Source organism: Crocodylus siamensis, chromosome 1 (genome assembly GCF_052110815.1).
Source record: "Crocodylus siamensis isolate JL-2025a chromosome 1, ASM5211081v1, whole genome shotgun sequence".
NCBI lineage: Eukaryota > Metazoa > Chordata > Crocodylia > Crocodylidae > Crocodylus > Crocodylus siamensis.
Genome location: NC_143395.1, coordinates 296,907,875 through 296,920,350, shown reverse-complemented (window position 1 = coordinate 296,920,350; position 12,476 = coordinate 296,907,875). Strand labels below are relative to the sequence as shown.

General features: G+C 38.4%; 1 protein-coding gene across 6 annotated transcripts in view; it reads left to right on the top strand.

Moving 5' to 3' along the window:
- Positions 1–12,476, top strand: part of REV1 (REV1 DNA directed polymerase) — a 73,908-nt gene that overhangs the window by 40,191 nt on the left and 21,241 nt on the right. For all 6 annotated transcript variants that reach the window (XM_090020395.1, XM_090020388.1, XM_090065332.1 and 3 more), the window contains 5 exons: positions 736–864; positions 1,585–1,739; positions 5,706–5,825; positions 9,375–9,595; positions 11,468–11,640. In XM_090020395.1, coding sequence (XP_089876521.1) covers positions 736–864; positions 1,585–1,739; positions 5,706–5,825; positions 9,375–9,595; positions 11,468–11,640 — 798 coding nt within the window. The remainder of the gene's footprint in view (positions 1–735; positions 865–1,584; positions 1,740–5,705; positions 5,826–9,374; positions 9,596–11,467; positions 11,641–12,476) is intronic.

Here is a 12,476-nt window from a genome sequence, read left to right as displayed (position 1 = left end):
CTTGCATAATGTATGGACTAGATCCCCTGAATACATTTAAAAGGGACAGCTAAGTGCTAACAGTAGCTTGTTTTAAATAAAGTCTTAAAGGCACGAATAATGATTTCTACTGCAGATAACATCCCTGAGTTAACTACTTACTTCAAAACTTGTTCAGAAAACCTTTTTTTCCATTAAGTTTTGCTTTTGCATCTTAAATTTATTTTATATTCTGCTATGTATTTTTATGAAGTTGTGCCATTATAATAATATAATCTGCATTATATTATACTAGTATAAACATTTCTTTGTGCTCAAGCAAAACTGTATAGTTAGGCATATGGTATGTGTTTTGCTGTCATTTGAAACGGGAGATGAGTTGTTTTTTTGGTTTTAAAAGACTGGTTTAAACGGTAGTAAATGTTCAGGACATAATGTGTGTTGTCCGGGAACTTTCAAGACTTCCTAATAATTGCATCTCTTACTTGGGTATTCAGAGTATAAAATGTATACATCAACTATATTATCATCCAAATGCATGTTTGACTTGCACAGTCTTACAATTATATTTGCAGGTCACTTTCTCATAAATTAAACTGTAACCAGATGGAATTAACTCATGTACATTAATGCTTACCTGATCACAGAATGGAAAAGTTCTAATGATTTATCTTGCAAGTATGTTATATTTTGGATCTGTGCAGAAGCAAGTTCTATGTAATTCATTGAATTTTTATTTTTTTAATTTGCTTTTAGACAAGCTGGTATAAAGAATGGAATGTTTTTTGGCCAGGCAAAAAAGCTGTGTCCAAATCTTCAAGCAGTTCCATACGATTTTAATGCATACAAAGAAGTTGCACGGACATTGTATGAAATGCTAGCAAGGTAAAGTAAATTGATTGTTCAGATAATTATTTTCATAGAGATCATCAGGCATGTTTACATTTGCCATTTTCCTGGATGTCTATATTTGATTCAGTATTTTCATCTTCATAAGCCTGTTTTCCCCTTTTTACCCTTCAAAATCATTCCCATCTTAGATCTTCTGTACAACTTTTTATGTTGACCAAATAACCTAAGACAGTCACTGTATTCTGAGCTGCATGGCTCGATATCTTAAAGCCAAATCCTACAAAACAATTGACATGAGTCCTGTAGAAGTCAGTGTCAGAGTTTTCACTGACTTCAATTGGAGAAGAATCTGGCTTTAGTTAATAAGTATAGAAGGTGCTTCCCTTCCAAGATACTAATATTGTTTAAATAAAACATTTCAAGAACTGAATTTTTGGACTAATTTCCATTAAAATTTATTTTTTTATATTAATCTGCACTTCAAAAATCTGGGCAGTTCTCTTTCAGTGAAAATATATTTAAATTTTCTTCTCCAACTATTCTTCAAAAACCATGATCTGTATTGAAGCTAGTTCTAAAAGGTAGCATTACTGTGACTTGGCATATTACTTTTAAACATATACCTTATGTGAGGTTGAGAATAAATAATCAGGGAGATGCTACCACAAAGGGAAGACTTTACTTGCTACGTATTTGTTTTAACAGATGGTGAGCTGTTGCTGCTGTTTCACCTCCTTTACTTTGTGTTGATAGCTATACTCATAACATCGAAGCAGTCAGTTGTGATGAAGCACTAGTAGATATCACTGAAATCCTTACAGAGACCAGATTGACTCCCGATGAACTTGCAAATACTATCCGCACCGAAATCAAAGCCCAGACTAAATGTGCTGCCTCTGTTGGGATGGGTTAGTACTTCATTTGATATTTGCTTACAAATGTCACTTGCCATCCTTGAGTATATCAGAACTATATAAGACCGCTACAACATAAGCTTTTATGATATAAGTGAACTATTACCATTGGACTGCATTAATATTAAAAGTTTCAAGAATCCTTCATAATGGAAAGCTTTAAGCAACCTACCTGTGGGTTTTGCTCCCACCTTTTCCTGTATTATAGAATATGTGGTATTATTTCATTTCTAGGATATTTTTATTCATTTTATATTGTATTACTATATCACTTTGAGTAAGTTGAAAAATGAAAAAGGGTAGTGTTCATGCAGTTTCTATCACATAGTTATTGACAAGAAGCAAAGGCTATATGTTTGAAAGGGAGGTATAGTATATAGTTTCATATCTTTAAAAAGATCTTGGCACTTCCTTTTTCTCTCTCCTAGCACTTTTCCTTCTCTCTTTTCTCTTTGTTCATAATTGCTTTGTAGTAATGAGTAATCTGGGAATAAATACTCTGACACTTAAAATCCACTTGTGATTCAGGTTGAAATCCATTGTTCTAAGTCTTTGGAGGTAGTCCTCTTTTGTTATCTCTTAGGGGATACATTACTGTTATTAACTTAACTATAACTCCCCAGATTCCTGTTCGTGTCACACTTTGCCTTGAGACATTTGAACTGTTTATAACCTTATTTAAAATGCTTATGCTTTCTTTAAAAATATCTTTTCATATTTGGGTAGCTATTTATACAGATTTGTTTTTATATTACTTATAGAAAACCAAAATTCTTCCTATCAAATATTTGTTCTAAAAATAAATACATTCAGGTACTCCAAGTGAAAACTTACAAATTTTGTGATTAGTGGCTTTGTAAAATTCACACTGGTTTGTTATAAGGAAGCAGAATGAAATAATTAGAAAAGAAGAAAAGTGGTCCCATGGTAAGGGCACTAACATATATATGAGGGGAGAAACCTGGGATACAGTTCCTTGCTTTGCCAGACATTTTTGTGTGACTTTGAGTAAGGGTAAGAGTGCATGAACAAATTACCAAACGTAAGTGGGTATTGTGGGTTTAGAGTATAGCAGCTTCTTGATGGCAGTTGCATGTGGGCTTATTCTTTCCTCTCTTCCATTGAGTGGTAAGCTGCTGTAAGGAGGCAGTAGAGAGCCCAGGGTATTGAGGATTTACTACACAGCATTGACCTCACAGTAACTTCCTTGTATGCCCTTTCCTGAGGATTTAAGCCTTGTTTACATGTACTAAAATAACCTCAGATGTGAATAAACTGATATAGTTAAACCACTGCAAACTATCGTGATTAGACGCTCTTGTTTCTTACATGCCTTTTTTGGTTCAACTTCAGGCAGTAAAATAGGTATAGTTTAAATTCAGGGCTTTCCACTGGCCAAACTAAACCAATTAAAAATGTATTGACAAGACCTTGGTCATGATTCTGAGAAGTACTGAGTACTTTATTGGGAAGCTATAACAGATGGTGCATTAAAAAAGTCACTGACTCGCAAGGTTGGCCATATAGTTACGTAAGCTAGAGCAGGGTAGGCAGCATTTTTTGGTTGGAGTGCCGAAAAACGCCAGAATGCCTACCTTGAAGGTGCCGGAATGCCAGCATGCCAGAAAAACAACATGACGGCAGGGGGTACATGGCAGGATGTCCTGCTTGTGTCCCTTGCCCTGCTGCCCCCCAGCCCGGGCTCTGTGGCTGTCAGCAGCAACCCTGGCTCTGGGCAGCTGCTGGAGCCCAGGTTGCTCCCAGCAGGGCTTGCAGCATCCCAGCTGCCTGCCGGGAGCAGCCCAAGCTCCCGGCTGGCAGCAGCTACCCAGAGCTGGGGCCAACTGCAGCTGGGAGGCTGCAAACAGCTGCACTGGGCTCCAGAGCCCTGGCATCAGCTCTGTAGTGGCACATGTGCCTTGGAGTGGGCAGTGGGGGAGGAGCCTGAGGCAATACAACCCCAGTCTCTCCCCTGCTCCCAGCACATCTGGTGACTGGGCTCTGGAGCCCAGCGCAGCTGTTTGTAGCCAGCCTGGGCTCTGGGCAGCTGCAGCTGCATTGCCCTGCTGTCTGCCCTGAGGTGTGCGTGCAGTCGCCGCCAGCCCAGAGCTGATGCTGGAGCTCTGGAGCCCAGTGCAGCTGCTTGCTGCAGCTACTCAAAGCTCCGGCTGACTACAAACAGCTGTGCCAGGCTCTGGAGCCCAGTTACCAGCTCTGTGCCGGAAGCAGGGGAGAGACCAGGGTTGCATTGCCTCAACCCCCTCCCTCACTGCCTGCTCCAAGGCGCTTGTGCATGTGCCAGTACAGCTGATTTCGGGGCTCCGGAGTCCGGTGCAGCTGTTTGCAGCCTCCCGGCTGCAGCCAGCTTGGCCCAACTCTGGGTAGCTGCTACCAGCCAGGACCCTGGGCTGCTCCCAGCAGGCAGCTGGGACACTGGAAGCCCTGCTGGGAGCAGCCTGGGTTCCATCACTGGCAGCAGCTACCTAGAGCCAGGGCTGGCCATGGCATGCTGGCACGTGTGCCAGGGGTTGCCAACCCCTCAGCTAGAAGGATGGGAATGACTGCATTGTCAGGGAGAATATGAGCCATCAGTCAGAAGAAATATTGAACATGGGAACCCTTGTTTTGTTTCATAAATAGAATGTTTCAGTTGTATTAGTGCCCATGAAATGGTGTATTGCCACCGTTGTTGTCCAGAAATATGAAATAGTATTTCCCTGGGGGATAAAGATGGGCACATTATACTGTAGATGATGTGATTTATCAGACCTTTCATAATTTTGTTTTATTCTAAAGCAAGGAGTTCTGGTGGTAATGGTGTCAGGACATCATTTTGGAGTTATAGGTTAGCTCAGGTGTGGGAAATTATTTGGGCCAGAAGGCCATTTCAGGAACTTACGTGAGCTGTTGCAAGCTGGGTCAGCACCTGGGAACATAACGCAGGACCAGTGCCATTACTCCTTTTAGGCCCCGGCCCAGCAAAGCCTGGATAACCTGCAGCTTCTGGGCCTCTTCCCCCTGCACCCCACTCTCCTGCCAGTAGGGAGAACCTTATCTGAGCTTCAACTTAACAAGCACAGGGTTGGAGCAACACATACCCAGCCTCTCTGGGTAGGAGCCTGGCCAGGAGCTCAGTACCTGCTGCCTTGGAGCTTACACTGGGGCATAGAGGGTGGGACTGGGCAGGTGGCCCAGGGAGGGGAGTGGCTGCTGCTGCTGCTGCAGCAGCTGGCTGGCATGGGGAAGAGAGAAGGGTGAGAGGCATGGATATAGTTCTCAGAGAAGCAGCAGCGGGCTAGGTAAAATCATTTGGCGGGCCACATTTTTCCTGCCCCGGCTTAGCTAGGCATGAAGCAGAAAAGCAGGAAAAAAGTGGGGGGGAATACTGAATATGTGCCTAGTGTCTGGATTCTGGTTTTATGATTAAATTACTGGAATTTCTTCTTGGCATATAAGAAGGCTCAAGTATAATTTAAATCAAATACTTCATTTTTAATAAAATTGACAATTTAGCCTCCTTTGCATAAAGTACATCATCTCTTTTTGTTTTTTGAATGACATAATACTGAGATGTTATGATTTTTAATGATATTTATGATTATGATTTTTACATTTTTAAAATAATTTCTGCTATTTGAAATTAATCTACTTCTCTGTGCATGTAGAATAATATTGAAGACTGATATACTCCTAGGGAAACCAGGGTTGGGTTTTGTTTTGTTTTTTAAGTGTGGTGAGCAGAGGTTATTTTTAGAAAAGGCCTAACTCTCACCCCAAACCCTGCCAGTTCACACATCAGAAACAGGGAGTGAAGAAGCAATGAACAAAACAGGGAATGAGATTAGAATTTGTTTACATTTGTCAATGCTTGCTTCATCCTTATCTTCTGAATTGCAAAATGCTACTTATGATAGTGAAAATCACCACAGCTATCCCTTAATTATTTGTTTTCTTTCACAGGTTCTAATATTCTGCTGGCCAGAATGGCAACTCGTAAAGCAAAACCAGATGGACAATACTACTTAAAACCAGAAGAAGTAGATGATTTTATCAGAGGTCAACTAGTCACCAGTCTTCCAGGTACATTTAATGATAGATTTATTCTTCTTTGGGATTTTTCAGATAAGCATTGATATATGTACAGATTGGTGCTCATTGTTTCAATGGTGGGTCAAATTACATTCCCAAAATTTGATATTAATGCAGTTGTCCATTATTCATAGTTCTCTGAGCTGTAAAAGAAAGATAAGCTTTGGAGTTATGTGTCCATACTTCTGTTATCTGGAATGCTCCTGCTGGTATCCTCTTACGCTTTATCTTTACAAGCAGCATCCTTTTTACTAAAAATTTAGCCAGCTACATATTTGAAGGATGCAGAGACAAACTCAGTTTAGCATTTTAGGCCGCTTGTGTGGTTTAGCATGTAACTTTTTAAGCAGAGTGTATGCTGGCTTATTACAGAGAAGTTATTGTTAAGAATGCACTGCATAAAACAGTTGCAGATAGTTGTCACTTAGCAGTGTTTGGTTAGTTAGACTTGCTAAAGAAAGGTTGCTGTTCGAAGTATGACTGGTGTCAAGGTTGAGGGGTTTTTTAATTGGGGAAAACAGGCAAAGGGATGACTAGTAAATTTGAACAACAGGAAACTGGGATAAATAGGTGATTATTATTTGTTAGGAAACAGCCAGTGAGAGAAAAATGGAGAGTGGATAAAAATGCAAAAGGGTAAAAGTAGTAGTAGTCATGGGGGTGGAAAGTAAAAGAGCTGCTGCAAAATTGTGGTATTAAAGAATAGAGTAGAACAGTGAATAAAGAATAGTGTGGCAAGAAAACTACAGTTGGACATCTATATAAAGCATCTAGCCATTGGGGATGCACCAGGTAAATTTGGTACATTTTTTTTAGGGAATTATTTTTTTACTAAAGGTTTTTTAGTTAAGTTTACTGGAACATTAAATGACAAGGGAATACATATGAACTTTCTCACTCGGGGGGGCGGGGGGACTAAGAAAAACTAGCTGAACTGTGACAACTGCATTGTACATTTGTAAACTGAAGTGATTTCTATCATGTAACTATATAATTGCCCTTGTATATGCTGCTGGTACATATGCACATATATATGACAGTGACAAGCCCCTGAAATTATTTATAAAATACAGCTGCCAACCTTGCTCAGACTGTATGTGCTGATGTTTTAGGACTGTTACGGAGCTAATATACAGTTGTTTTATATAAGGAAGAAAGAGGAGGATATTATAATAACATTTTGTGTTTGTGTGTGCATGTGCATACACACGCATATAAAATTGTAGAATAAAGTTGAAGGGACTCGGGATAGAACCTGCAGGAACCCAACTAGACTTGGTGTCTTATTGAGCACAATGATTCGATGAGTTGGGTGTCCACCTTATGGTACTTTTGTCTAGTCTGTATTTCTTTAGGTTAGTAGTGAGAATGCCATAGGAGATGATGTCAAAATCTTACTAAAACTTGCTGTTCCACCCGTTTTCCAACCATCTACAAAACCTGTCACCTTTCTGTAAAAGTTAATCCAGGTGATCAATCTTGCTCTTGATGAATCCATGCTGGCTGTTTCTGGTCACTTTTTATTTTGCTCAAGGTGCCTAGAAATAGATTACTTGATGACCTCAGCATCTTTCCGAGTATCAAGGTCAGACTGACTGGTCTGCAATTCCTTACATCTTCTTTCTCCCTTTTCTTAAAGGTGGATATTACATTTGCCCTTTTCCAGTATTCCAGGACCTCACCCATTCTTCATGAGTTCTCCATGACCCAGTGACTCTAAAATAATTTCAGTACTCTAGGGTATATCCTGTCTAGGCTTGCCAACTTGAAAATGTCCAGTTTCTCTAAGTAATCCCTAACCTTTTCTTCCACTACTTTTAGTTGCTTACCTCTTCCTTTGTCCATGCTGCCAACAACACTTGTCACGTGCTAGTCAACTTAATTTGTGAAAGCTGAAGTAAAAAAGGTATTAAATACTTCAGCCTTCTGTATGCATCACCAATAACTAGATTGTGTTCTGCATTTAGTAAGGGAGCTGTACTTTCCTTTTCTTCATTTTACTTCTGACATACTTATCAAATCCTTTTTATGTTCTTAGTAGTTGCATCTCAGATCATGCCTTGGCCTTCCTGATTTTCTCCCTTCCCTACAAGTATACGATATACTTGTATACTCTTCCATGGTAATACAGTTCTCTACCCTTTTTGTTGGATTCTTTTTTGAGTTTCAATTTGCTGCTTAACCAGGCCACCCTCCTGCTGCACTTCCTGTTCTTTTTTCCATCAAGGTAACTTGCTTCTACACCCTTACTATGGACTGTTTAAAGTACACCTGACTCCTTTTTCCCTCAGACTTGCCTCCCAGGGGATCCTGCCCACCAGCTCCCTGAGCTTGTTAAAGTCTGCTTTTCTAAGGTCTAGTGTCTTTTATTTTGCTGCTCTCCTTCCTTTCCTTACGACCTTGAACTCTTATTATTCTGTGCTACCCAAGTTACCTTCTACCTTCATATTCTCAAACAGTTCTCCCTGTTGATGAGCAGCAAATTGAGGATTCATGCTGGCTGTTCTAATATAAACTACTTCAAATTAATATAAATTATCAAAATGTATTGAAATGTATACCGGTAAACATAAATTGCCACTTAATGTAGTACTACAGTTCTGGCTTCACTCTTAAGTTTCTGAAGTTTGAGGAAGATTTATGTAATACATTTTTCAGCTCATCTAACTTTTTTTGTCTACCCATCATCACCTCATTTTTGTACGTTTTCCAAAATATTGTATATAATGAAATGTGATTTAACGTAGAAGTCCTTTAGAGTTTTTGGTATCATTAACTTGTTACTAAGAGGTGGTTTAGGGGTGTGTTTCCATATTGGTGTACTGTTAAAATTGTGAAAGAGATACTCTAAAAGTTAAAATCTTCTGAAGTTAAGTGGTAATAAAAATACAAATTCATTCTAATTAATGAAAATTGCTATTTAAAAAAAGTATGTCATAATATAACTTTCTTCATTTGATGCAGTGGAGGTGGATACTTAAAATTCTTAGTAAGGCTATTAAAATACCAGAATCACTTATCTTTGAGCTAGCACTGCTTGGTGAAATAAGTTTCGACCATTCTGAACAGCTATAGTGAATTGGTTGAGTCGTGTATACAGCTGTGAGCATACTCTGTATGTTATATTTTCACCTTGTTTAAGGTATCAAAACTGTTGGGGACTTAAAATGTGGTACCAGCTTTCTTTAATACTGAGTAAACTATTAGCACTAAGCAAAGTGCAGAAGGAGAAGATGGTCACTGCACAGAAGCATTATCCTGCAAGCTAGTCTTGATACTTCACCCTGAATAGGGACACACACAGCAGTTAACTGTAGGGTAGCACCCTAAATTAAGCATGTAGTATTGATTAAGCAAAATGCCAAGATGCAAAAGTTCCTGGGTTGACATATGATTTTGTCTTTGTGATTAATTTTTCCTTAGAAAATTAATTAGATTCTAGGCAGTTTAGCACTTTTTAAAAAAAAAAATAGTGCTTTAAAAATAAACACTTTGTTCTGTTAAGTCCACATAAATTCAAAATTACTTTTTTTTTGTTAGGAGTTGGTAGAACAATGGAATCAAAGTTGGCATCTTTGGGAATTAAAACTTGTGGAGATCTACAGTATGTTTCAATGGCAAAACTCCAGAAAGAATTTGGTCCAAAAACAGGACAAATGCTCTACAGATTCTGTCGTGGCTTGGATGATAGACCTGTTCGAACAGAAAAGGAAAGAAAATCTGTTTCAGCAGAAATAAACTATGGTATAAGATTTACTCAGGTAAATCTAAAAATATTTTTTTACAGGGCTATCACCCACTGCAAAATGTCCCCTTCTTTCCCCATGAGTACTCTGAGTATTCTCACTTTATCTTTGTGTTAAATATCACTGCATGTTGCAGCCAGATGAAAATTTGACAGTCCATCAGTCTCTGTTCCAGGAATGATTCACCAGGTTGGTTACGCAGTACTATCGCAGGACTGTCCCTCTTGACAGACATTTAACTAGTTTTTCTTTTTAAGATACTGTGTGGTTTCTAATACTTTTTGTTAAACAGTAAGGATTATTTCAGTACTCTAGGGTACATCCTGTCTAGGCTTGCCAACTTGAAAATGCCCAGTTTCTCTAAGAAATCCCTAACCTTTTCTTCCACTACTTTTAGTTGCTTACCTCTTCCCTTGTCCATGCTGCCAGCAACACTTGTCACGTGCTAGTCAACTTAATTTGTGAAAGCTGATATATGTCACATGTTCAAATTAATGTGCGATACAGACCATCTACAAAGACAGCCCACATTAAGTGCTTTTTTAAATATGGAATATCTTTGTGGTTGGGTTACCTTTTTATTGCATGATAAGTTCCAAGTTTGGTGTGTTACAGTTTACATAACATCTGCCGGGGCCTTGTTTTTGTTTTGTTTTGTTTTGTTCTGTGTTAGGGGGGTTAATCTGTCTATTTCGGTGGTTCTCAACCACAGTGCCTTGACATCCTTTCAGGGTTGCCAAACAATATTAGCACTTTGAGGTGTACAAACGTGATCTACAAAATAAACCCAGAGATTTCAAATAGGAATCTATTATTAACCCTCTGACCTGTTGTCTACCTGATCTCTTTGCTACAGAAGAATTGCTTTATTATTTTTCTATAGTCAAAAAATAAGTGAAAACTAAGAGCTGGCATTTTCTGATGCATGTTTTGAGTCTAAGAAGTTTGAGAACCATTGCACTAGGTTATTGGGCTGACAGGTGCAAGGGCCCCTCCTCTTTCTCATATATCAAACAGTTGCTAATGGTAACAGTTGATAGAGAGGTATCTTGAGATTAGCAAGGTTGAGATCCACTAGTCTATATCCTGTTAGTCATCAATATGAAGCACCAGTAAAAAAAGAAAAATCCTAAAATGAATTCAAGGCACTGGGTAAGCCTAGAATGCTGTGTTCAGTTGTTTTAATGTATGTTCAAGAATTACAAGTTCAGACTAGAAGATATAATGGAGAAGAGATACTTGGATGATCAGGACAGTGGAAAACTGATTTTGCAAGAGGAAATTAAAATAGTTTGACTATTTTAGTGTAGTATAATAAAAGCTAAGAGAGGATATGATTGCTCTCTGTAAATGCATCAAGGAAAACACTGGGAAAGGAGAGCTCTGCAAGTTTAAGATTAATATTGGCACAATAACAAATGGTCATAGATGGGTGAACAATACATTTAGGCTAAAAATTAGAAGATGTTTTATTGTCAAGGCTGTGAAGTAGTCAACTAATTTTCCAGTGGAAATAGAAGATGCAGAAAAATCAACTGTTCTGTAGGTGGAGTTTAATAAAGTTAGGAAAGTAAAGTATGATATGGTTGCCTGCAAATAGGGTACTGGACTCCATTCAGGAGGTCCATTTCATTGTTGTGGTCATACTGTTGAGACTTTTTTAAGCTAAAAAAGAGGTATTCTTACCCATGAATTTGCTTGTTGTAGACAACTGGCCAAACTATCACTTATTTTTTAAATCTGTATAGAATACACTTGGCTACATGTTAAACTACACGTAATTTAGTTTCAAGTACATTCCATGTTTTAAATAATGACCTTTTTAGATGTCTGTTACTGTGATACGAGAAATAAATTATAAAGTGAAAACAATTTGCTTCCTTTTAGCCTAAAGAAGCAGAAGCTTTTCTCCTGAGTCTTTCAGAAGAAATCCAACGTAGACTTGAAGCTGCTGGTATGAAGGGTAAACGATTAACTCTTAAAATCATGGTCAGAAAAGCTGGAGCCCCTGTAGAACCTGCAAAATATGGAGGCCATGGTATCTGTGACAACATTGCCAGGTAACTTTGCACAGAACAAACAACTTCCAGTTGCCAATCAGTTGTTGTGATTTAATTGTGCAATTAATTGAACATTATGATATCTTAAAAGGCCTTTTTAAAGGTTCTCAGCATTTTGTAGGGTTGACTTTTACCTAATCAGATACATCTGTACTTCATCAGATGCTCGTGAAAGCTTGTGCTATATATATACTTTGATTAATGTGTGTGTGTGTCTCTATCACTACATACATATATATAGAGAGAGAGAGACAGAGACATTTAATCAAAGTATATATAGATATATACCTTGCTGCCTTGATACATTATCCCTACTTTGCTTAGTCTATTAAGTGCACTTCTACCCTGCTTTCTACCTGACTTCAGATTAACATGGCTAACTACACAATGTAATAGGGAAAATGATGTTCTCAGACCTAGCCTACTTCGTATAGACTAGGTTTCTTAATATAGTCCTCTGGTCATCTATATGAATGTGAATTCATCCAAGATAAAAATACAGAGTATGGGAGGAACAAAGAATAGAACCAAAGGTGTCCAAAATAGGAAGGAAGAACAGTGAAGCATGAAAACCAATACATGAAAAGCACACCAAGAGGAAAGGGGAGAAAAAGTAGAGTGATACACCTCAAAGTTAGGAAGTTGTCACATACAGAAAGTAGTGGATGTTTCTGAAAAGAGGAATGGGAAAAGAGCTTGATACCCTCAGTCCATTCTTCATATTTAAAGAAAATGGAAAAATCACCACTGAAAAAAATGCAGCTTGTATACCTGTGGCTACTTCATAAAAATAAGGGTAATTTAATCTAATGTTTGTAGTTACTCTTACAGCTAAT